The 26,561-nt window shown below is 44.1% G+C and overlaps 1 protein-coding gene and 1 long non-coding RNA gene across 7 annotated transcripts in view; both read left to right on the top strand.

The window, feature by feature from the left end:
* The first annotated feature begins 2,126 nt into the window (after positions 1 to 2,126).
* Positions 2,127 to 26,561, top strand: part of LOC120731025 (neuropilin-2-like) — a 90,539-nt gene continuing 66,104 nt past the window's right edge. For 4 of the 6 annotated variants that reach the window (XM_040027754.1, XM_040027750.1, XM_040027753.1 and 1 more), the window contains exons 1-2: positions 2,127 to 2,957; positions 14,655 to 14,835. In XM_040027754.1, coding sequence (XP_039883688.1) covers positions 2,882 to 2,957; positions 14,655 to 14,835 — 257 coding nt within the window. In that variant the 5' untranslated portion in view covers positions 2,127 to 2,881. The remainder of the gene's footprint in view (positions 2,958 to 14,654; positions 14,836 to 26,561) is intronic. The other 2 variants (XM_040027755.1, XM_040027752.1) reach the window with 1 other exon arrangement.
* Positions 14,842 to 25,631, top strand: LOC120731027. Its single transcript, XR_005695262.1, has 2 exons — positions 14,842 to 20,676; positions 20,725 to 25,631. It is a non-coding gene; the product is annotated as an uncharacterized LOC120731027 (long non-coding RNA).

The raw sequence follows: 26,561 nt of genomic DNA, 5'->3' as shown, positions 1-26,561 counted from the left end.
AAACCAGCAACAAGTCTGTCAGTTTCCCCAAAACTGAGTCTCGATGATGTCATTGGTAACTTCTTGGAAACCCAGTCGACTGTTTGGCAGACGGCAAAGGTGCCATGGATCAGCAGAGCCTAGTTTCACAACACTGTGTCAGTCATAAAGAAGAACGAGCGGAGGGGAAGTCCAGAAGGTTTGAGCTCGTGTGGCGCGGTGCTGTGGATAAGCTGAAGTTATTTTTCCCGCCAACTGAAGGATTCTCAGACTTCCAAAGATTTTCCTTTAGCATCCTCTGCTCCCGTCCTTTAAAAAAGAACCAAACTAAAATCCACTAAAAAAAGACATTTTTCAGTCATATGCAAAAGCTGAAAAATGTTTAGGAATCAAGACTTAGAGTTAAAAACTGCTGCTGAACATCTTAGCTGCTGCCTGGCTGCTCAGAGTAAATCATGTTTGCAAACCGTGACTCTGAGCGCTGGGACAGACGATACGGCGACATTACCACGTGACTGCAGTGCGCTTTCATCACCTGACAGATTCCAGGGGACCGGACCGGTTTCGGTTTCAGTGGAAAGACACAGCACGAAAAAGGCAAGACGGGTGAGAGTGGCAGGTTACAGAGGTCGTACACTAGAGGGACCCGAGCAATGAGAAGGGTGACAGTTACTCACTCTTTCCCTCACCCTCTCTCTCACACACATTGAAATCTGTCATGGAAAAAGAACTCAATACCTTTAGGCCTCCGGAGATGTTAGAAAACATCTGAGTGACTGTATGCGTGTGGTGTGTCGCTGCTCTGAGCTGAGATCACTGATTTACCTTTATTTTGCTGATTGGAGGACAGGAAACATAAATATAGACTGAACATTTACCTGCTTCCCTACCTTGCGACTTTGATTTGGGAAAACAAAATCCCCACATCCCCCTTTCAGGCTGCTTGTTCTCAGAAACTCTTGTGTCAGAAGAAATATAAATATTTGGCACATGATGTAAAACGCATCAGCAGCCGTGTGATTATCGTCTCTGTAATAAAGGAGTTTTGATGGGGTTTACTTCCCACATGAGTTTTTTCACTGAGTGGTCAGTGGTGAGCTCAGCTGCGTGGATCCGTGTGTGAATTTGTGTAGGGTGTGTCCTGGGAAGGCAATGCAAAGAGCTAAGATTGGATTGGTTTTTTAGACCACAGGCTTTGGTGTTGCTAAAACCAACACCTCCCACTGACATCTATTATACTGCAGGGAGCAAATGAGCGAGGGAGGGAGAGAGAGCGTGCACGTGGAAAGAGAGTGGTTTTAAGTCTTAGTGCGTGTTCAGTAAGTAGACAGAAATCCAGTCACCTTTCCATTCAACTTCATTACCGCTGCAAGTGTGTGTCAGCACATGTCCATGCTTGTGTGGTGAAAGTGTTTGTTTGCATGCGTCTGCATCGCTTTCCTGTCTGTCCTCCGCCCCTCGTTTAGATTCTGTTCAGCACTGACCCATGTGCCCTTGGTAAACAGCTTTTTGCCCTGGCTTGTAGACAAGGGCTTATATGTTTGCATAAAGGTGTGTATGAATTTTTGCATCCCGGAATTCAGCCTTTAAACCACAACGGCCGCTCTGCATGACAAGTAAACCTCTCTCATAGTAATCCCGAGTCAAAGTTTAGATTCCCCTTCGTTCTGATTGGTCTATACATGCAAACCATACATGGATCAATGTTTCCCCTGTAATGCTGTAAACCAGCACCAGGTACCTTAAATCTCCTGGTGCTATACTACAAAGCTCATAAAGCTGTGCTGTGGGCATCTTCTCTCCCAGTTTTCTGCCTCTCTCCTTTCAAACTCGATTCCCTTTAATACCAGGAGGACTGGAGGAAGAAATGTGAGCAGAAAGGCGAAAGTATGAAGCCACAGAAAGAGAATGAAGTGGAACATTTTGGGGAGAAGGCAGAAAGAAATTTGGTAAAATGAAAGAAATGGTGAGAGTGGGAAAGATATGTTGGAGGTAAGAGATGGTCAGAGAGAGAGGAGATGAAATTGCTCTTTAATCAGTGAGGGGCTATATGGAGGCGGGCCGAGGTGCCTACTGTAATCCGATACACGCGCACGCGCATGGTGTGCACGCGCACTCAGGCAGGGGACTGAGTGAGCGGTCCTGCTCGCTGCCACAAACCAGGCGGAGAGTGGAGGGGAAGGAGCGCGTGCTACCGGGAGAGAGAGAGAGGGAACAGGGCAGAGCGTCTGAGCGCAGACACGCACAGTTGTGGGAGGACAGCGGAGAGGCACCACGTTTCTTTCTGCCTACCAGCTTTACGCACGCAGATCGAGCTGCTCGGAGATCCTGCGTTGTCTTTTGCGCATGAACGGACCATTACCGGGAAACTAGATCGGAACACATTTAATTTCCTTACCAAGAAAATGCGCCTGAAGATATTTGCATAAAACAATTGGAAATATTTTTAATCCAAGGAGGAAAGACGCGAGTTACTTTTCCCCGTTTCCGTCGCAGTTAGCGCTCTCTGATGATCTTTTTGGTTTCTAGTTAATTTGAAACGCACAATTTTCTTTATTTACTCTGCTGATCTGTTTCCCTGCGCTGCCGACTGTGCGCACAGCAATGGATTTTAAACCGTGTTTAGAGTTCAAATTGCGTTTCTAGACAAGTTGCTCTGGTTGAGGAGAAGTGGCGGCACGCACTCACACTGCTCGCATGAACTGTTTTTCTCCGGCGTGTTATTCTTAGAGAGTCGGGTGAACGCTGTCCGGCTTTTGGATTTTGGACACAACCGTGTTGCACGTTAGAAAAACAGATAACTGTGGAAACGGTCAGGGAAGTGCGACCTGGAGCCGTGTGTCAGATAAAGCAAATAAAACCACACAGGAGGAGAAGACGTGTTTTATTCTGAGGGGGAAAGATGGATTTATTCGTTTGGCTCTGTGGATGTATTTTGGCTCTTCTGTTACCTTCAGCGGTAAAAGCCGGGGAAGGAGGTAAGTTTGATGCTGTTGCTGTCCGCCTAAATCCAAGCGTCACACAAGGTGTAAAAAGAGAAAATAAGAGCAGTTACACATCACAAAACGAATAAAAGTTGTTTTCTTTCAGTGCGGTGAAAGTAAATTCAGGGAAAGCATCATTGCGCAATTGGTGACTACGGGCTCGAGCCAAATCTCCGCTCCGTTCCAAGTAATGCGCTGAAACGGCGCACTGCTGAGGGACGTTGATTACTTTCATCACATTTAGGAAACAGACCCGCGCTGCTGGACGGCCTGTGAGCCAGCTCTCTCGGTCCGGTGCAGGGACAAACGTTAGGAAGTACGAACGGGCAACAGAAATGATTTTGTCACGATGACTTTACAGATGAAGTATCTTCGTCACCAGCCGTGTTTTTTTTTAAAAATTTAATCCAGGGCTGATTTCGAAGGGATGCTGGTTTAATCAGCGTTGATTTTATCGTCTTAAAAAACATCAGTAACGACGTTCAGTAATAAAAAGATGACAGATCGAATCTTCTGTAAATTCCTGTCGGGAGTAATTTTGTTGTCAGCAGTTCTTCTTCCAGCACGTTTCCATCTCTTGCGCTCTTCTAAAATTCCTCGAAACTGTTTTTACTAAAAGGAAAAAAGCTGAACGCATTTCTTTACGGTGACTTCCTGTCATTCCGGGAGCGCGGAGAGGTGGCGGCCGGTGTGACGGGACTGCTGCCTCCGTGTACCGGAGGTCAGGTCCGGCCCGGCGCTCCACGGAGGCTCGCGTTCGCTCCCGAGCCCGTGTGAGCGACGGGATTTGCGGCTGTGTAACCCGACCACGAGTTCACCTTCGAGTGCATAAGCGGGAATATGATGTGAGAAGGGAACGCGCATTTGCTTTTTACGCTCTGTTAAATGTGGGGAGGCAGAATCTATCGCTGTGTGCGTTTTCGTCTCCAGACAACCTTTACGCACGAGGAGGATAGCCACAAAAATCTTTTTCCATATGTGAACTTGATGCACAGACGACGTTTTAAGTCTCTTTGGTTACAACGAACCTCCTTGTCACCACATAAAACACTCGTTACCCAAAGTTTCTGTTACATCGTCACAGGCAGGGGTGTATGGGGAGTTCGACTCAACTGATGGACACTCAGGACTCCGAGTGGTCTGACTCAGTTTACGTAAATTTAAGAGCTTAGCTACTGCGGCCTTTACCAGGAGACTGATGACTTTTGTTTTCGCTGCACACACTGATTGTTAGCACTGGTTTCTCATTGCTGCCTGTGCAAAGACCTGAATACTTGGAGATATATTTCTAGTCTCTCCTCGAGTTTCACTTTCTGCTTTGTGGTGAATGCATATGTGTAAATCTAGAGAGAGAGAGAGAGAGAGAGAACCGAAAGGGGGTGGCTGCAGGGAGGTTGGTGGCATTCGAGGTTTTACGGCCTTATTCCGGAGGGCTTTTGCAGATCTCATGACTTGGATTGAGTGGCCCTGATTGCCAAATGTTGTTTTGGAGAACCACAGAAGTACAGAAGGCACAGGGAGGGCATTCTTTACATACAATTCACTTCTGATGTGAGGAACTGTATGGTGGAGCATCCTGCTATCTGTGGGCATTTTTACATTAGGTTAAATCTGAACTAGTAATTTAAGGCCTGTATGAGGTGATGTGAATGTTCAGATGATTAATATTATAAATAATTAAAAACTGCTGACTTTGTGCAAAGCATGCAACGGGTCTGAGGTTTTCCTGTCCAGAAGAAAGAACAGCAGGTCATTTGATCAGCAGTTGTTTGTCTTAAAATTAGTCACATTTATATTCCACACCAAAGCAGGAAGTATGTGCTGCAGTCCAGCACAGGAAACATTCAGATGGAAACTCTGTGGCATTCAAGGAAGATGAATGAGGTGTTTAACTTCAATGCCAACGACTGGAGTTTGTTCTTTTTCCAGCTAAATGACGCTGACAGTGGGGTTAAATATGAGAACATGTTGATATTCTGTTCTTTTTTGACCTCTTACTTTATGTTTGCTGACAGCAGGTGAAGCCTGATTTTCATGGGGACCCCCTCGAGCGCCCCTCGAGGTTTCCCTGCAGGTACACCGAGCATCTCTGGAACAAACACACACATTTTGAGCAGTAGGATATGCAGAATGGAGCTTTCTCAGCAGTTAACTTTTATAGATGCCTCTACTTTGTTCTCTCTGGAGAGATGAGCAAGGAAAGCATAGTGAGACTAAGAAGTGTATATATAGAGAGACGCGGGAGGGTTGGAAGTACAGAGGGAGGAAGTAACAGAGACAGCAGAGACAGAAACAGGCAGAGGGAAGCAGCAAAAAGCAGTGAACGAAACGGAAGAATGATTTTTAGCCTCGCTGTTTGATCCTGTTTCTTCATTCCGTTTGATCACAGCTGTGCCTGGAAGGGAGATAAACGGACATAATTGGCCACTCAAGACCAGCTGTCTGCCTCCATAGTGTCTCTGCTGAAATATGGTGGATGATGAAACAGGATCACCATGATACTAAGTGTAAGAAGTGTGCTAGCGGTGGTGGTGAATTGCCCACAGGTACGCATTAAGGTTTGGTTTATGTGATTGTTTTTGATGGCTCCACCCGGCCTGGTGTGATTTTAAAAGTCTGAGCAGTGGGAAGAATTTCCGGAGGTGAAGTTAACAGCTCCATTTACATGCAGGGGAATAAATAAGAACGTCTGGCAGACTTAAAGGCTTACCGTCTAGCAGGTGCTTCACCATCCACGTGAAGATGTTTTAGTTTGGTCGCTGAACATGAAACAGCTTCTCCTGTACGTGCACCGTGTGCTGTGAGTGTGAGTGGGTCTGTTTCCCGGTGGGGTCAGCTCGTAGTAATTAAATGTTACATCAATTTGGGTCATAATGCTTTGTAAGCGTCAGTTGGCCACCAATAAAACAAATCATCCATGTCATTCACATAATGGGGTTATAGCTCAGAACCTAATGAACTGACTCGCTGCCACAAACAGTCATTCCACGTAATTACAAATCCAGGTTTTAACCTGAAACACTGCAGATATTAGAGTACGCAAATATGAATTCAACAGTATTTTCTATAATTGCACAGGCCTTTATAGAGCTGTGTAAAAACTCAAACAGCATGCTTATCATTAAGAGCAATTAACGATCCTTAAATCAGCTTCCTGGTGAATTTGTGTGCATTCTCCATAATCTGTTTGTTTTGAGTTATTCTTTTCTGTCATATTTGTCGACTGATCCACTGATTCTGAGGGAAGGAAAACAGAAGATTATGTGTAACGTGCGAGCTTTCCCCAACACGAATTGGAAACTTTTCTCCCCATAAAGTACACACAAAAAATGGAGCAATAAAAAAAATGAAAGAGATGCATTGAGCAAGAAATCAGGAGAGTTTGGACGTGTGCAAGAGAGAAAATGAAAGGGAGAAAGTATTACGGGGCATTAGTGAAATAAGAGGAAGGCAGCAGAGTGTGAAGCAGTAGTTGAGTGGAGCCACCTGCAGTAAACTAACCCAGATTTATTCTTCTCCTCTGAAACGCACAAGAGAGTTTCTGGGCAACGTACTGCACATTTTATTAATAAATATGTACTCGTATTATACACTGAAGGTGAAGGATTTAATTTTCTTCATGTGATCTTGATAAGTGTAAAATGACATTATAATAAAGGGATGTTTGACACTGAATATGAAATGTTGCTCACCCGTTTTTACAGATATCAGGGAACAGATCGGACTAAGCGTTGCGTTGGCCTGTGATGGTCAGGTTTATTAAAACATTTTATCAGATAGCTGAGTTTGCCGAGCTGGTGCAGGTGACACCTTAGAGCCTTTCCACTGATTTCATTTTAATCATCTTGCAGGCAGCAGGTGTTTTCCACCAGGCCTCAGGATTAAGCGTTACACGTATTCATCAGGGACTCAGATCACCACGGCGGCTTTTTTTCCAGTTTTTTAAAACAAACAAACAAACAAAAACAAATGCATTACATGCCACTGAGCCGTGCAGCTAGAAGAGAGACAAAAATCACATGCATCAAGCACGATGACATTAGTCTCTCAGTCATTAGAATAATGATAGCCTAAAAACAGAGTGGTTTTTCCATCGACATCAACAACCTAGCTGCAATGAGCGAATAAACATTAACCCAATTAACCTTTGGCACAGTCGCCCCTTCTCTTTCTCTCCTCTCATCTGTAAAAGGGAAAGGACAATTAGTGGGTCCAGCAGGATGTTCTAATTACAGTTATCATGCCATTAGTAAACTGTTAGTATTCTAGTGTCTTCATTGGCCACTGGTAATGACTGGAGTAATTAGAGAGGATGCTGGGAGCGAGTGGGTGTTCTTGTGTTTGCAGCCTTGTGAAGAACATTTGTCCTCAGAGGGAAAGGGAGATCACGGAAATCTTTCAAATGAGGATATTTGCCTGTTCCCACTTCTTTTAAAATCCTCGCACACAAAGAAAAACCTGTGTGTGTGTTTGTGAGAGAGTAAGCCGGGCCTTCTGTGTCTGCAGCAGTCCCTCCGGAGCGCTGTGGAACGAGGCCACAGGTTGTTTTCCTTTTTCTCTCCTCGTCACACCGAATCATCCTGTTGTTTTCTACTTTTCATGGCACTCCAGCTCTTCTTTAATAGTGCGCTCTGTGTCTTTCTCCACACCTCCCTCTGTCAGTGTTTTCCCTCACCCCGATTAAGAAACCTCCCTCACCTTCTTTTAGCCCCACTTTGCCACGGTGGAAAATCTCTTTACTGTTTCAGCCGCTCACTTTCTGTCTGGTCCCTGGAACTCTGTCAGTCTGTGTTTTCTCGTACTTTGGAGATCCATTCACACGACTCGCTAGAGACGCTCATTCATACGCTGCTTAAAAGGAGCTCTTTTCAGTGACTTAAAGGAATACGTCACATTTACGGCCCACCGATCAGCAAAAACATTCCTTACATAATCAATTTTTTTATATACAAGATACAGGATGATTGATAGCAGCCTTCACTACAACCGTAATGTCAAAGTTAGCAATTTTATTCAGCTGCACAGCAGGGCTTAGATGTAGCTAAAGAGATTAAAGAAGATATTGACTAAAAAATGTCTAAATATATGAAAAGTCTGTGTTAAATGTGCAATACGTCAGATCACTGGCTTGGAAACACTACATTTCTGACAAAAATGTAAAGAATGACCAGTTATGTGACGTGCATGCGATGTATTGCAGCGACAGCTCAAATCATTGCAGACTTCAGTCCAGCACACAAAAATGAAATGTGGTGCAGGCCAAAGACCAGTTTTGTATTTTCTAATCAGTCTTTAGTTTGACCTTTTGTTTTTTAATTCAGTGTAGTTTTTATTAATGCCGTCAGCGTTACTCTCGTTAAAATGATGTTAACGCCAAATCTCCGTTAGCGAGTTAACGCGGATCGCCCCGTACGTGGGGCTGCACGGCGCTAACGCGTTGATGCCGTGCAGCCCCACGCGTGGGGCGATCCGCGTTAACTCGCTAACGGAGATTTGCCGTGTTAATGCGGTTATGGCATTTTAAGGAGATTAACGCCGACAGCACTCGTTTTTATTGCTTTCAGTGTTAGTTTTGGTCTTTTTCAGTTGTTATTGTATTAAAAGTATATGTCAGAGGTGAGATTTAGGGAAACGAGTGCACGTATTACAATAAAAACACAACTTTTTGAAAGCAGTGACTCCAGAGTCTCACTAATCACAGCCATCATCACCTCATCAGGCAAACGAATTATATTTTCTCAACATTTGAGTTTAATTTTTGTTCATTATTTTGTTTTAGTTACTAACAACAACCATTTTTCTTTTTGCACAGTCATCGTCAGGTCGGTAAACACATCGATGGATTTGCATTTGCAGCCATTAGAGAGCCAGGGTTTATTTTTCACCTTGTACCGCCTCACCTGCACTTAGAACGTCTCCCACAGCCATCCATCAGCATCAGCTGACACTCCCAGCTCCAAACTCAGATCTTTAGCTTCTTCAGTGATAGCTGGCACGCTCACACTGATGTTCGTTTGCTTAGAGAACTTAAGGAAAGTCGGGTCAGACCGAAGCAGCACCAATAAAAACAACGACTCGAGGAATTCTACTGACTGCACCTTTAACGGTCTCCTTCCCTCACGCTGCTCTGCCTCTGAGAGTTTTTCCAATTAGCCGCTGCTGCTCTGGTATTGATCTGAAGTCTTTCTCTGTGTCTTATTTTGTCTATTGTTAGATTCTGTGTCTACTGTCTAAAGCCCCGTAGATCAGGGTGTGCCTTTGCTCCCGAGCAGAGAAGCTTGATCTGATGTCGGTGCTTTTTCTGTATCACACGCTCAGCTTTTTTTATGAGTCACTTTCTCCCTTCTCCTCATTCTCCGATCGCTCTTTCCTTTCTTTCAGATCCTTTGTAGTCTTCCACTCATCCCTCCCTCTGCTTTACACAGATATAAACACACGCTCACTCTGTGGTTTTCCACTGAGTCTTAATGCAGGGCACCTGGAGAAAACAGCCCCACCTGTTTGTGTGTCTGTGTGAGTACAGTATGTGTGTGTAGGTTATAATTTTTTTGGTCCGGTGAGCTTTTTCTGAGCTGCTGACTTTCTCCTTTCAGCTGATGAGAGACAGATGTTCTTGCATTACTCTCCCTTTCTCACTTTCATCCAGCTCTGGCTTTTTCTCCTTTGCTCTGTTTTCTCTTTCTCCGTCCATTCCTGAGGTTTCCCAGGTTTGGGGGAATAAAAGCACCTGGGTATGATCCAAACAACACATTTCACTTTGTTATTTTCAGTGTCTGTCATATTCCCAGAGTCACACCAAAGGTTTTTAATTGTGTTTGTATCTCTAACGTTTAAGGATTCAGTGTCTGCAGCCTTTGTAGGCGTTTCACAATGTTTGTAAATAGTGAATGAAATGCAGAGAAAGATTGGAAAACTGCAGATGCAGATGGCCAGAACATACTGATAAATTTAAGGACCCGACTCTTTAAAGGTCACCGTAACGAGGTTGCAAGTCTCACGCTGCTGTTGGTGGATAACAGGTTGATAGTTTCTGAACAAGCTTTCTGGTTAGCTGACACATTTTCTTGCTTTCATAACAAACACTCACTAAACCACTAATGCTTTCATGACGGGTCGGACCGGCATGAAGAAATGTGGACTCTGACAGATTGGCAAAGTTCTCGCAGACAAGCAAATCGATTGCTGCGAGCTGAAAAGTGTCTGTTTAGAGTCCAATCAGACTCCCTCAGAGGGAAAACGAATCTGTAAGAGCTTAAAAACAAGGTCAGAAAATTTGCATTTGGGGCCAACAAACAAGGATCTGGTTCAACTGTGCGAACCAGCTTCATGGAGAAGAGTGTGCACGAGTTCGGGTCTGTAGGGAAATGTCATAGATTCCTCTGTGGGTACATCTGAGTGTATGTGTGTGCTGAGGTGGGAATGTGGGGAAAAGTTGCTGAATAGGTGTTATCAAGGATGCAATACTAAACGGCAGAGAGCCATAAATAATGCAATGAGCTGTCTTATATCTGTGCTCGACTGCTTAGCACCATTTACTGCTGCTTATCGTGTGTGTGTGTGTGTGTGTGGTCTGTATTCAGAATGGGGATGTTCAGTGGTTGCATTTGTTGTGAATGTGTGGTGCAAATACAGCCTCTCCCTGAAGATCACACACGCTGATGCGGTTGAGAGAAAAGCTTTACTGTGTGAAAACGAGGGTCAAGAGGAGGAAAGTGTTTGGATAAGGCAAGGACACACTGCGCCAAAGAAGACGCCGATGTTTTGATATGGCGCCTTGTGGAAGTACCCGCTCGGCGCTGTATCGGCCAGAGCCTAGTTTGATGCTACGCTGTGGGTTTAGACCAAATGATAAAAAACAAAGTCAGACAGGACTTAACGCTGATTCAGGTTTCCACGGTACTACAGTCACTGTAGCCTCTTTCCCACTAGCTAGCTTTTTCCCTAGTTTTCCATTAGGTGGTAGCACTCCTTCACAGGAATCAAACGGCAACGACGCACATAGCCACACCCAAACCTGGAGTCCGACAGAAAGCTGCAGGCCGAGCAGCAGGCGCACCATCGCCTCGATGTCCTCCAATCTTGTGTTGTGTCGCGTAGAAATGACATCACTGGACTTTCAATAAGTGCCCCTCAACTGTAATGGAAACCAACCATTACAGTTGAATCAAATCTAGTGGAAAATAAGCTTAAACCAATGAAGAGAACCTCTGCTGTTATAAACTCTACTCTCTGTGTTAGTGTAATAAAAGAAAAACGAGTAAAGCAAGCATTGCTGTCTCCCGTCTCCTGTCGCCGGCAGCTGCTGCACTCATCCTGTTTGCCCAGCCCCACTTCACCAGGATGGACCGTCACCTTTGCAGCTGCTCGCAGCAGGCTGCTCTGTGACGATTAAAGGATGATTCTGTCTTTAACCTATTTGGTAATTCTTGACGTGAAGTCAGGCATTTCCCCCACTCAGCATCTTCTCTGTTCTGACACACATTGCACTTTTTTCACAGAGTGCATGTCTGGGTGGGGAATACAAATTAGGATTATAACAGGTTTGCTTTTGGAAGCTGTATTTATGCACCTCCCTGTTTTACAGACATAAACCCGGAGCCGTGTCCCTCCCTTTGCACGCTGGCCTATCGCTGCAGGGGCCTGACGTTTCACCGGCCGTATATTTACATGTTTCGTGTGCAATATGAAATTCATCATGAATGGCACTTCATTCTAAAGGATCTGATGTCATCCGTGCCCTCATCGCCTCAATTTGTGTCACTCTCTGCTCTGTTTGGATGCAGTGTTTGTTGAACGACTTTGTGTATGTGTGCACGTCCGGAGATTAATAGACCCTTAAAGTAAAGCAGACACTATACTTCATGCACACACGGGCGCTGCCCCCCCTTTTTTTTTTCCCGGGGGGTGGCCTGCCTCCCTCAATATCACACCGGCCTTATTCATCAGACACTTGGAGGTGCTGTCTTTATCGGCCGTATGCCAGAGGTGAAACAGGGAGAGGAGAGGTACTTAAGCTTCCCCACATGTGGAAAACAGAAAACTATGGATTTCAAATAGGAATAACCTTATTTTAATCAAAGTGGTCCTAAAGGATACCATTACAATCACGGAGCGCAGCTCCTGAGGTAAATGCTGAAGTGTATAGTTGCACAGGTATTTGTTTAAAGCGTCCAGCCAACTTTAACCACAAATGATTCATGTGTAGCTGAGTCAACGTCTGTGGAAAGAACAATTTGGTCAGCTATTAAAAACGAAAATTTAAAAAAACAACCTGTGGATGTGCCAGAGTCGATTTCCTTATCCTTCAGATAACATCCGAGCAGGAGTTCATTTATCAGTCAGATTTGAATCCGTAGTCATTGATTTTACACCCCTTGCATCACCTTTCCAAGAGTTTTCATTAGCTACGTTTAGCAAAGCAGCGTGTGCTAAAAGTGGTGTTTGGCTGATGTCGTTGTGAGATTCCAGAGTGGTTAAACACTAATCCAGGTGGTGCTGAGATGAAATCCATCTGGCTGGCTTACATCGCCCACGTAACCCTACTCCTGTACCACTGTATGTCAGGAGGACATAAACAGGACTCGTTGGTTCACAGCGCCAGAGACCAAAGAGAGGCAGGCAGAAACGCTGAGATACGGAGCGGTTATCACTAATTGTTTGCAGACAGAGTGAGGTAGACACCAGATACAGATGCCAAAGTGTCACTCACGGTGTGCGCTGAGCGCTGAAGTCTTACCGGCTCTTTAATCCTCTCTTACTGACTGTCTGATACGCAGTCAGCCATGTGAGCGTGGCAACAACGTGATATTTTCGACGTGCGTTTTTGTTTGACCTTTTCTTTTAATTAGTTTCGAAGATGGTGCCTGATAAAGTGTTTATGCGTGCGTGTATTAATGTTTGCATATGTTGACTCCACTCAGAGTAAGTTTACAGTAGCCACACTATTAATAGCTATGGCTTTAAAACATGCTGCATTCTGCCGAGCAGTTTGACTTGGCTATGTCATCCCTCTCAGCACAGTGGCGATAAATAAAACGTCACGGCCCAGCGAGTGAGATCGTAGCAAAGACAGCTCACCTAACCTCCTCCTGCTGCTCTTCCTCTGCTTTTTTTCTTTTGAGGCGAGTTTCTTGATGCATATTTAGTCACGGCTGAGAGAGCAATAAGCTGCTGACTATCAAGAGCTTGATTGTGAGTTTGTTTTTCCTTCTTTTGAAAACAGGAAATTATTTTTAGGGGCTGCTCACCGGCCAAATATTTCCCATCAAGCAGCCGGCGCTCACAGATGCTGTTTTCACTAGAATAACCTGGCCTATTGTAGCCATCTTTTCTTCCTCCAAAATATTTGCAGAAAATCCATCTGCTTTGTTGGAGATGCTCTGATTGATCACATTTTTGGTTGCTCAAATTCTTCCCTGGATATTTGAAATAATAGTCTCTTTTTTTTAAACAAAAAGCACTTACTATTAATTTTCTGCCATTGCAGAAGAACAAGTTACTCGTGTTATATACTTTAACCCTAACCTGCATCACTTGGGTGGATGTTATTTTGGAGCAGACTAAAAAACGTGGCGGTTGACTGTTCTCTGTCTGTCGCTGGCTCAGACTGCGCCATTATATCGGACTCAACAAAGCTCGCATTCAGCACATACTCGCCACGATGGTTTAACTTGTGTTTTGCAGATCTTAAACAATGAAGAAGCTCGGCATATTTAGCCTGTGCAGTCCATCAAACAGGAGAGCCAGCATTGTGCACAATAAGTGCCAAAGATTTCATACAGTGGAGTTGTGTGTGTTGTGCCGCTGGGTGTCACAGATATGTATGAGTTACCCATCTATGTCAGGGTACATCTGCGGCAGTGAACGAGGAGTATTGTTTATGATGTGACACAGACGTATGAGTGCTGACAAGTGGGTCCGCTCTGTGACAGTAACTGCTGCATCTGGAAGTGTGTGTCTGCGTGTGTGTTTGTGTGTCTGTGTGCGTGCATGGCAGTCCTTCCAGGCCAGAATGAAGTCTTTGTGCTTCACGATGCTGTGTTGACCTTTAACACCGCACACACAGAGACACACTCATATCCTGTCTCTGCACACACTGCTCTTATCTGCATTTTATCTGTTTTGCTTCATTTATTGTGAGAATTCATGCACGATGAACAAATATGCTCTGAAATAACTGGAAGTTCACTCGTGCTCCTGGTCAGTATCGATAAGCAGACAGAACTGTAGCCCCGCCTGCTGCTGTGAAGGTTATTACAGATAAAAATTAATATGGAAGTTTATCTCTCGTCATTGTTTTATTATTTGTCTTTCAGTTGTATTTTATTTTTTCACCTTTAGTCTTCTGGGTCACGTAGCCTCTGCCCTCTTGCTCCTGAATTTCCCTGAAAACGTGAATCGGTGAAATGTGTCTGTGAAGGTTCTCAGTCATCCAGGTCATCGTAGTCAAAGGAGCTTGCAAAGAAAAGCGTCTGGACTTCTTTAAGTTACTTGAAGACGTTTCACCTCTCATCCGAGAAGTTAATCGGTGAACTTAATCTAACTGTGAACTCGTGTATTGACCTGTGTTAACGTTTCAAACACGCAGGATGATTTTGGTGACCAAAGCCTATAAGTAATCATATCATCCACTTGAGTTTCCAGACTTGTGTAAAACATGATTTCTCCTTATCTCTCTCTGTTTCCATCCAGCATCTGAACCATGCGGCGGCAATTTAGATGCAAGCGATGCGGGCTACATCACCACCCCCGGCTACCCTCTGGAGTATCCACCTCACCAGAACTGCCGCTGGGTCATCACGGCCCCTGAGTCTTCGCAGCGCATCGTCCTGAACTTTAACCCGCACTTTGAAATAGAGAAACTGGACTGCAGGTAAGCGAAAAATGCACAAAGGACTTGATATATCTTGCCAAAAAAAGGAGTAAAAACTAGCAGATTAAGAGATTTAAAGCTGCTCGCTAAGTTGTAGCTAAGGAAAGACGAGAAGTTTTGCAGACGGCTTTTTGTGTGAGCCAGCCTTTCTCTGTGTGAGAGTTGCAGAGTGTTTTCGGTGAACTTCAGCCCACTCTCCTCCTGTTTCTCTGGCTTTAGCTATCCCATAATAATCACTCTGGGACCTCGCTGGGTCCCCTGTCTCTAATTATCAGGGTCTAATTACAACACATTTACTGTTCCAGCATGGTTTTCACACTTTGGAAGAATTAACACAGATTAGAGGATTTGGTGTCCATCATTGTTTTTTGGCTGTTTGGCTTCGGTTGCACACCGAGGCTCACAGAACGAGGACATTTTGACAGTCTGAAATAAAAATACAGCAAGCAGTGATAAAGGCAGGCTGAGTAACAGGCTTCCACCAGGGTTTGAGTCTACTGTTACCTCCACTTTGGCTGCAAACAGCTGAGTACAGAGGGAATGATTTGCCAAAGTCATATAGAAAGTTCTCACTTCAAGTTATGAATGTATTAACTGTCCAACGCTTTGACTTAAAAGAAACTGCTTACTGTCACATCATGAGTGAATGCATCCTGCAAACAGCAGAGGAGACCCTTTGGGGCGTTACCGCCACTGTGAGCGCGCACGCACGCACGCACGTGCACGCTCTTCAGCCTACGCCTCCGTTCCCGTGCATTCCCATCCAGTTATTAACATTTCAGCCGTATCAATTATAGATAGGTGAATTTCCCCACTCAGATGTACCAAAATCATTCAGACATTCCTTTGTTGGAATTGAAGCATCAATATTTCAACCGGCTGCCTGTTTGTTGAGAGGCTGAAAGGTTGAAAAGCCCGCTGTGCTTTGCTCAGTTTTGCTTCTTTCGCGCTGTGCTGTGGAAATGAAAAGCATACTTCTCTCTCTTGTCTCCCTGCCCCCAACATTTTTTTTCCACTTTTACTCTGCATTCACTTTGATACATTAGATGCTCTTTCTCTCTCAGTTTTGTCTCTCTGACATATCTATCCTCCCTTCTTTGCTACATCTGCACTTCCTTTCCTCTTCCTCTCTGAGTTTCTTGCATCCATTTAAACCCCGGCCGTTTCCCAGGAGGAGGAAATCTGCAAGAAACACCAGCAGCTGATTTATTTATTGTGGTGCATGCATACTGATTGTGTACATGTGTGTTTGTACACTGCCTTTAAATAACTCCAGTTTGTTCCCAGTGATGACAAGCACCTTTTTTGCAAAGTCACCGTGCAGATTATGCCATTAAGAGGGAGACACTGTTGGTGGTAACATCTCAAGCTTACAAGTGCCCTACAACTCAGGGCTATTTAAGTCTGCAGGCACTGAGTACGTGCATATGTGTGTGTGTGTGTGTGTTTGTGTTTGTGTAACAGTAGGCTGAAATTTAGCTGTTAGGTTCAGAGGGCAAAGAGGCCGAGGAGAAGAGGCTGCCGGTGTGCGTCTGTGTTTGCGGGGGGAGTGTACACACAAACACCAGCACAGCCCCCTGATGTCTCTGTCATTTAACACTGTTTGGTCATAAGGACGTTATAAATGTGTTTCTTTTCTTGGACGTGCAGATTTTCAGCTCTGAGCAAGTGAAAACTGCCATTAATCTTTAGTTTGTGGGGACGAAAACACACACATTCACATTATTGGGACAAAGGAGTCATCTGTGTTAACAGACAAAGAGTACATTATGAACAAGCATATGCTTCCTCCCATACTTTTTATCATTAAAACAACCCCCTCGCCGTACAGTAGCATCTGTCTCTCCACCAACACTGAGCTGCGACAACAGCACGGTTATGAATCTGCATGCCCGGCCAGGCAGGACTTGTTTTATTATGTCACTACGATGAAGCAGTCTCATCTATTATGGGCCTGATTGCAATTTAAGATGGGAATCTGTAATCTATAATGCATCACATTTTGTCAAGCACTCCGGTGGCTCTGCAGAGAAAATCGATGGAGTGGAAGCCAGAACAAAGAGAGATGTTTTCATTAAGATTCATGTACAGCAGTAATTTAAGTGCAGGGAAACAGCTGAGGGGACTCGGGGAGATGAAAAGGAACGACAGGAACATCGGGAACTCCGTGAATCAACATGGCTTCCCTTTTTGCATCACGTGACCATCACCGTGGTAACATGTATGTCCATGTAAGTCTGCTGTATTTGTTATACCTGTGTGTATTTTTAAGCCAGTCTGAACTCGATAATCTGACTGAAACTGTAGCTATTTGTGTCTCTTTATGTAGCTTGTATAGATGATGAAAGATATTTCATATTCAATTATTTAAGAAAGTCATTTCCAGTTTGTTACATTTACTCATTTATAACAATTCGAGACTTTATTGTCAAGTCTAAGCATACAGGAGATACTGTTTCTCTCTTACCTTCGCATAAAAAAGCGATTAGGAATATTTGAAAAAGATAAAAGGATACTCGAGGGAACATATAAGACACTTTTAAACGTTTGTGGTATGTTTAACCAAAATCACAGCTTTTTACCGAACCGTAGTCTCCCAGGTGACAAACCCACGATTTGCTCCGTCACCAGCGCTGATGACGGATGGCCTCAGAGGCATTTCAAACGACTGCGGTCTTCATCTGCGTTGCCATCGACCTCTCATACAACAACAGCACTCGCTGCCCCGAGATGAAAATGTTCTGCTTTATTTCACCTTAGAGGCACGCATGCTTGGTGTCGCTGTTATTCAGCACACCCAACAGTGCAGTATGAAGCACTCAGGAAATCAAATAGGTTTATAATTGCTCAAAACTGAAATGCCAGCTGTCCCAGAGGGCGATGGGAAACAATGCTGCTTGGATATGTGTCTCTCCTGGAAGACATTCTGAGCGTTGTGCTTGGTCGGACACAAAAATAGTTTTGTAATGAATGGAAAATATCTAGGAGGGAGTTCAAACCCAGCCTCAGAATATGGCATGAAGATGAGCGTGACCATCAGAAATCACCACACTAGGTTTCGCCTTCAGCTGAATGTTAGAAAATTTAGAGGGAAGTTTTTTAAAGCCTAACAGATTTATGAAAAAGTGTTGAGCACCAGGCAAACGATGGTAAAGAAGTCCAGCTCTCTCCCAGGTTTTTGGCTCTAGTTCTTCAACCTGATTGTAACCTAAATATATTCTGTGTGAGTGTTCACAGTATTTGTGAAATCCAGGTAAAGCGCTTCTCTGGATTGATGTGAAACTTCTGGGATCGTCAGGTAGAGTTTCAAAGAGATGCTTCCTGAAGTTTACCGTATGAGACAACAGCTGGTTCACTGCTTCAGAGCTTCCTGTAAGCTCACTGCACTGCTCTGTCTCTGAAAGCAAGATCTCTATTTTGGAATGAACACACACACACACACACACACACACACACACACACACACACACACTGAAAAGTGCAGCGTCAGGGTCCATTGGGGGCAAACTCAAATCATCCTGACAGCTCCCTCCTCTCCTCTTCCCGTCTGGCCCTTTTCCCGTTCCCTTCGCACTATTCATCTCACCCTTCCTTGCCCCTCCCACCCTCACACTGCCGTCCAGTAGACCCCATCTATCATCTTTTATCCACCTCCATTTACCTATCCTCTTCTCTCCTTTTGGGTTTATCTTCTCCAGTCTCCTCTCTCTGTTTCCAGCTAATTTCTCCTCTTTTTGTCCCTCCTAAACCAAATCATTATTGAGCATCGCATATCAGAAAACATACACTTCCTTTAAATGCTTTAAATGCATCTGCTCTGTCTTATTCATGATTCGTGCCTATACATCACTTCAATTCCTTTTCTAAGTCAGCCTCCTCTTATTCAGCGGGACCACACCCTGTTAAGATGCTATCTGCTAATATTGAAAGGACATGCAGCATGAGGCTTCCATAAACCTGCATAAGGAGCAGAAGCAGATGCTGGGAGTGGATTCTGGCTCTAGAATAAACCCTTATAGCGTGTAAAAGGCAGACAGTCACATCACCGTTTTCACGGCTGCATGGCTTAAACAATAAGCACGAAGTAAAGCAGTGAGTTAAAAAGTGATTTATATGACAGAGAAGCACCAGCCGACATTAATGCTTTCACTAATGATTTAGACCTTGTCTTTGTACTCTGCCTCAATCAATCATTTCACTTCACGCTAGCTTTTCTCTTCTCTTCTCTTCTCTTCTCTTCTCTTCTCTTCTCTTCTCTTCAATCTGAGGTGTATCAAATACAAACATTGCTAAATCAGTAGTATTGTGATACTGTTATTTTGTCACACACACACCTGTCTGGTGAGCAAAAGTCCCAGCGACGCGACCAAGAGACGAAGTAAAGGGAGAGTGATGTGATGTGACACTAGCCTGAGGGCAGGATGGCAGAAAGAGAAAGGTGGGAAGAGAGATGAAAAGCCTATATGACAGAGGGAGGAAGAACATATGGAGTGACAGTGGCTGTTCAATTACCAGCTGTGGGCATTTAGCAGCTGCCTGCAAGTTTGAATTAACATCACAGTGACTACAAGCAGGAGAGTCAACGTCCAGACAAGTATCCCAACACAGACGAGCTGACGGTTCTTCTCCGAGCCTGAATCTGTGCCACGACACATAGTTTGAGTTTATTTACCTGCTTTTGAGATGGGAAAACTCCTGCCCAGGCAAACCTTCAGGCGGATGCCTTCCTCCCCTGCAGGTTGGATCACGGCCATGCCGCCAATTTATTTGTAGAGAGAGGGGTCTCGTTGTTGTTGCTGCATAGTAGTTTGTTCATCCCTCATCTGCCACTCAACCAAATAACAACAGCTTCTACATGCTGAAGCAATAAACAACATCTGCAGTTACTTACAGCTCCTGTATAGGGCCCTATTTGTGCTAAAATGACGTTCACGTGCTGACTCGATGCAGGGCAGCACATCTGGATGGTGAGCAACGCAGCCAGTTGACGAGACCTACATAAATGTTTTGTCACGAGCTCAGTCCACACAGAGTGTGTGCAGCGTGAAGCCTCACAGTCACAAACTAATGAGACTTCCTCCGTTTAGTTTTGTCTCTTCAAATGTTTCCATGTGATCTTTTCTCGATTCTCAAACCTCAGATTCTATAAAAGTAAGAAACCAGAAACAACAACGATTTAAAGTGTCAAAGTGTTGCTTTCTCAGGTTATTCTTCTCCAAACTAGAGAAAATGCCTCGAGTACATAACCAGTGCAGAACTAATAAGCAGACACTTCAACCCCAGTGGAAGGTGGGATTAAGTTATCCTCCACTGCTTGAGTGACCTGATGTTACAGAAAGAGAAATTAGAAGATTTGTTGAGCTCCGAGGTAGTGATTTTAGGAAACGCACATGAACACATGCACGCACAAGCACGCACACACACATACACACACGCCTCAAGGTAGCGTAGGTAATAATGATAATATCAGTGCTCTGATTTACAGACACTCCCCGGTGCCCTGAAGGTGTCCCTGCTATCTTGTGTGTGTGTGTGTGTGTGTGTGTGTGTGTGTGTGTGTGTGTGTGTGTGTGCGTGCAGTAGTGAAGGACTGAGCCTGATCAATGTGTGTTAAAGCCATAATGAGGAATCGATTGGTTGTCGTGGAGACTACTGGTGGACACATACACATCCGCACTTATATATACACACAAACACGCACTGTCCAGCTGTCTGCAGTAACAGTACTATTACATGATATCAGTGAAGCCAGTCATCCTCCTTACTCTCTGGTAACGGGTTTGGTGACAAACTCACTGCTGCTTTACGTTTACACAGGTATGCACACAGGTATACACACAGGTATACACACAGGTATGCACACAGGTATACACACAGGTATGCACACAGCAGGGAGCCACAACAATCAGCTGTGAATATTTTGAATAAGAAATAAGTGGGAGCGCTACATGATCTTTTCCTTCGTTCTGTGAACGCTTTACAAATACTTCGTTTCGACATTTAGCCTCAGACTGTATACAAAAGATGGGCGGAGCAGCTGCAGCACCACCTTTGGGTTTTTGCATTCACAAAAACCAAAATTTGAAGCCTTGACTTCGGGTGTGTAGGTGTTACAATACCTTACAGTGGTGAAAACCACAAGCGCACACACACACAGCTACTGAGTACAGACCTGTGTGAACAAACAGGGTTTGAGTTTGTTTTTGAATGTTGGCACAGATGTAACTGATCTCAGGTCAGCGGGCAGCTGGTTCCAACGAACCGGACTTTCCTCGGCACGCTGGGATCTGATCCTGGGCCAGTTCGCTGTCCTTCAATCTCATCTTTTTATTCCGGAGTGAACATATTTATTGGAAATGGTGGAGCATTAACTTATTAGCACGCTTGGTTAAAAAGGAACATCCATACACTGTATGAGTGCGTTACACAGACTCTAACAGCTGCTAATTCCTGCTGAGTATCATGGAAATGAAAGCGTGGCACAGGTTTTATTGAAAGTCCGTTAGCACAATGAAACACACAACAAACTGCATTATTTAAGATTTGTGTTGAAAATGCTTTAAAAAGATAATAAACCACAAACCTGGCTGGAAGGTGCAGGTCAGTGAGGGTAAAGCACAGCAGACAGCTACTGTGTCAGCATCCAGCAGCCAGCCAAAGCAGCCATGCTCTTAACTTTACACAATAAAGTTTATGATAAAAGTACAGCCCATGGAGAGCTATTATGAAGGGGTAAAGTGGCTACAGAGAGCAAAACACTCTGAGCGTACCAGGCTGTGGACATGCGCTGTTGCAAGAAGCACTTGTGATTCCCAGAGGCTTGCTAAAACCACCAAACCTATAATTATTTCTTGTCTTGACAGTGAGTCGATAGTTTTATTCACTTCCTTTTGAACCACTTTAAAATATCACCGATATGTTTAGCTTAGCTTAAAGTCCGTTGCGTCGTTCACATGACTAAAGCTGCAAAGTGTGTCTGCATGCATGCACGTGTGAATTGCTTGAATATGAAGTTAATGTCATTTCCCTTAAAAACTTTCTCAGAAGCCTATCAAGCTAACATATCATCCCCCCAAAAAACATTTAATAGACTGAATTTGCACCAACGCTTTAACAGGCGTTCGTCCTCTCTGTTTCCTCTCCGTGAAAATCCTGTCACACTTAAACGCCCACCTGGCCCGGCTTCAGCTCTCTTTGTTGTCACCGGCCGTGTGTGCTGCACAGACGCTCCGTCTGCCTGTAAGGGCGCCCCTGATGTTTGAAAGAAACGTGCAGGTGTAAGAAGACAACTCCCAACCCAAAAAGAGGGAATGTGTGGAAGGCAATTAAAAAGAATCAGGGGTGGAAGTTCATCTGTATCCAAATCTTTCGCTTGTTTCCCGGCAGGCAGGCTTTGGAAAAGCCTTGGCTTCTCTCGTTTCTGAAACATCCCCAAAACACAAACAAGCGCAGGCACACAAATCTCTCAGAATGTCAAATGTTAGAGGCCTTCTTTCACAGCTCAGTTTGTGCTCACAATCCTCACTTGTCCTGGTTTCCAGTGTTCCCTCCCATGTTATGCAAACAGCTCGTTAACAAATACATTTTAGGGAGAAGTGTGGGAGAAGCACATTTGGGGTTCGTGTTATTCCCCGTGGCAAGTCTCAGTACATCACTGATTGGCCTGCAGTGAAATGTATTGGGGTGATGGGGTAAGATTAAACAGTTTGTTAGAAGCTGTGAACCTCCTACACACAGACAGATTGGGAACCCTTCTATAGATCAGTGTGCATGGCCACAGGCTCTGTGTGTGTACATGTGTTTACATGTGCGTGGAAGCAGGTCTCATGCGAGCGTGTAGTAGTCGTGTAAGCACAGAGCTGGAGGGAGGACGGCTGGCACGAAGCACACCTGTCTCTGTCTGTCTTAGGTGTGGAGCTGGCAGAGTGAATGCAGTGTCATGTTCCCTCCCAGACTACATCCACGCTGCACCGGCTAAATCTCAAATCTTCTCCTCTTCGTTTTGACCCCGCTTCTACACCTGAAAACTGAGCTTTTTCCAAAATGCTTTCCAAAAGTGGATAATGCCGGCTCGAGGACAGCTGGGCCTCGGAAAAATGATCATCTTGTTTTTTTTGTTTTGTTTTTTTGCCACCTGCCTATGTATCTCGCTCGTAATCTCATGTTTTTGCCCTATAAGTACAATTAATGAAGCGGAGTTAAACATTAAAACATGTAAAAGCTCTCCTAATCCTTCTTCACCATCTCTGCTTCTTCTCTCTTACCCACACACTGGCTCTTAGCCACTGGTTATGTGCCTGACAACATTAAAACAAGCCACGCAGAGGAAGAGAGGAAAGAATGACAGTAGAAAGAAAAGAATAGAAATCACTAGAAACAGCGCAGGCCAGAACAAAGAGAGAAAAGGAGATCTTGTGCTGGTGTGAGTAACTGTTAGACAAAGTTGTCAGTGCTAGAGAGGGGAGGAGGAAACTGTCACCACAATGAGGCGTTCTCTTGGGGAAATATGACAGGAACTCTGACACGTACACGCGCGCGCGCATCCACACACACATGCTCGCAGTGCGCTGACAGCTCGCGTCATAACTGTGTTAGTTCCTCACAAAGCATGATGGGAGAGTGGGAGGTGTGTGACCCTCATTATGTTGGGAGGTGGCTCACCTGTCAGACTGCACGCTCACACACTGCTCTTCATCGCTATTGTTCGTGGGGTTTATTGTACAAGGCAAATGTTATGAGGAATGAACATGTTGGAAAATGCTCGCTGAGAGTATAACATGCTGAAAATGTTACTCTGTAAAAAATGTACCACCTATTTATTATGGCAGGATGTGTCAAGTAATGAGAAGGAGCACAAACTAGAAGGCGCTGACTAGAGTTAAAGGCATAAACTGTACTTAAAAGATGGACACAGCCACCTTGACTTCACCTGTAGGCTAGCAAACCCCCGTTTGGAAGCTTTTAGCATTTATTTTAGTATTTGTTTTAAATTTGGAACCAGAAGTAATCATATTCGGATGAGGGAAGTGCTTATTTATCAGGTTCATTTATCACATTTATACATTGTATGAGTGCTAGCCCTAATTAACATTGTAGTTGCTAATTAGGGCTAAGTAACATAGTATTAAATCACTGGAATTGCAGTTTAAAGGCTCCAGCACAGCTGTGAGCCTGCATTAGATGAGTGGAAGAAAATGGATGGATGGGATTGCAGAGACTGTTTGGACATGCTGTGAGTACACTTAACCTCAGACACAGTCGTGTTTTTGTATCAGTCTGTAGGCCTTTCTCCTCTAAAGTGGAGTATTTTAACATGGGAGTGCATGGAGCCGGCCCCGAGTGCCCATTTGGCGGACTGGAGTTTTTTGTCACGTTGTCACACATTTTTCGACCACAGAGGTCATGTCTCTCTTAAATCCTGGCACCTCATTATGAGGTTTAGAGTCTGGGCTGAATAGTTTTCGTAGAGTTATCACTATCCTTCTAAATGACAAAAAACATCTATCTGTGAATGTGTTTTGGCCTCTTTGTCCACAAACAGCAGCATTCATGGCCAGCATCGGAGTTTTTCTTAATAAAGCTTATGGATATTTTTTCCTGGAAAAAGTACTCTGTTACATTACTTGGCATTACTCCATACCATGGCCTGTAATGCACTATAGCATATGAAGTCAACAATATAAACCTTAGGCTACAGTCCGACACGCCAACACGAATCCCTATCCTGCTGAGGACATGAATTTTCTTCTAGTGTTTTCTTTTAGGGTCGTTGCATTTCTATCGCAGAAGCATTTACAGGCTGTAATGGAGGCTTCAGCGCTGAGTGTGGCGGCTCAGCACTGCCGTCGTTACCTGTTTAATTACAGGCTCTGGCTGCTATGCTGGGGTCTGCATACACTCTGCTTTAACACCAGTCTGGGTTCTTTGGATGCAGTTTGCACTTTACCATCACACTCTTGTCCTTTCATACAATAAAAATAAAAATAATTCTCACGTCATGACTCCTTAAAAGTTGTAGACCACGCTGTAGTTTTCACTCCTCCCTGCACGGGAACTGAAATCAGCTGATCATAGCGCGAGTGCAGATGTGTGCGCATCCTGCAGAGAGCTGAGGAAAGTTTGTAACAAAGTAACAACATGAGTGTAACTTTAATGCACATTACTAATGCATGCTGACAAATACTGAAAAGACCAACTGGCCTTATATATGTTTTTAACTTTAATATGTCTGTACTGCATGTTTAATATGCAGTGGTACACGATCCATTAATCCACTGGCTCACTGGGAGGTTTTCTGTTTCCACTGTAAAGTATTTTTGAAATGTATAAACCTTTTAAACTCCAGGGTAAATGGAAGCGTGTCCATTTGATTACTTTGGAAAAATGTTGAAAGCTCAGTGTTGAAGCAATTCATGTGACTCATGTGGTCAGAAGTAGGCGATGTGATGGACAAACATCTACAGCGGGAGGTCAGCCAGAGTTTTGTTTTGCTGTAAGAAAATTAGCTGCTGGAGGAAACTGTATTGAGGAAGCTATTTTAGAGGCAGGCAGGTGTGTCTCTGGTATTCAGACACAGAGGCAACGCTCCTGCTGCCGCTCCGGAGATGGGCCGTAACATTTGTGCTCAGAAAACATGAAAGAAAGAAGAATAAAAATAGATGTGCAGTCAGTACCAGCGTTTTACAGAGGAAAAAACATTTGCTCGCACCCGTCTGCTGATCTGTAGCAAATAAATGTGTAATATTGAAAATAACCGTGAAATTCGAAGACACCGCTATTAAAAAGTACTAGATATGAAAAAACAAGGAAACTTTCATTTAGTTGTTGATCATCTTGATTATTTGTAGTTAATTGTGTATCACAGTGCTTCCTGTCTTATTTAAACATAAGGATTTAACACAGCCGGAGGGAACAGCACAGACATGACCTAAATCCTTTTGAAAATGTGGATTTGTCTTTGAAAACAAGCCGAGCAACAAACACGATCCACTCACATTTCTGCGAGACGTAAACCAGAGTCATTCGGTCCACATTAGTCAATTTGTACCATCAAAGGGCCTCGTGTCCGTCCGCGGTTCAAACAGTTTGGCTTTTGTGTACGTTTGTGACTTTGACCCTTTAACCAGAAATCTCGTGATTTATGGGAAACAGATCGATCGCTGTTTAAGTGCTGCGTTGTTTTGTGCTTTGAAAGCCATCAAACTTGTAAATATATTGTGTGAAAGTGGGAATCTGTTTGTGGGGATTTCTAAACTGCATTGTGTGTGACATCATGCAGAATAAAAGAGTGCTCGCCATATTACTCACACGTTCCTTTTGTTTGTACTTATATTCTGCAAACCACGAAGCTCAGCTGTTGGAGTCTGTGATCAGTCGGTTACAGAATCTTAAAAAGGTTTCTTTTTCTATTTTGCTTCACGCAGGTGGTGCTTTTCATCTCGCACCATATGTGAACTGCCAGCTTCTTCTGCTGTATTTATTTGAATCGCGACGACACCCATGCCGCCGCTGATAGTAACTGTGCTTTCAGAAGTCCCTCTAGCCCCTTATAGATGCAAACAATCTGCTCTTTGCTTCCTTTTTACAGTCAAATCCAATGTGATGCCTGCCAAATAAAAAAGAAAGGAGAAGAAACTAATAAGATCAGAGTAAAAGCAGCTTGTGGGGAATTTAACAGTTTTCTCTTCCTGTAATTGAACCATCATTTCCTTTCCTCCTCTAAACAC

Source organism: Simochromis diagramma, unplaced genomic scaffold, assembly GCF_900408965.1.
Source record: "Simochromis diagramma unplaced genomic scaffold, fSimDia1.1 OVJJ01000343.1, whole genome shotgun sequence".
Lineage (NCBI taxonomy): Eukaryota > Metazoa > Chordata > Actinopteri > Cichliformes > Cichlidae > Simochromis > Simochromis diagramma.
This window is presented reverse-complemented; position numbering and strand designations above follow the sequence as displayed.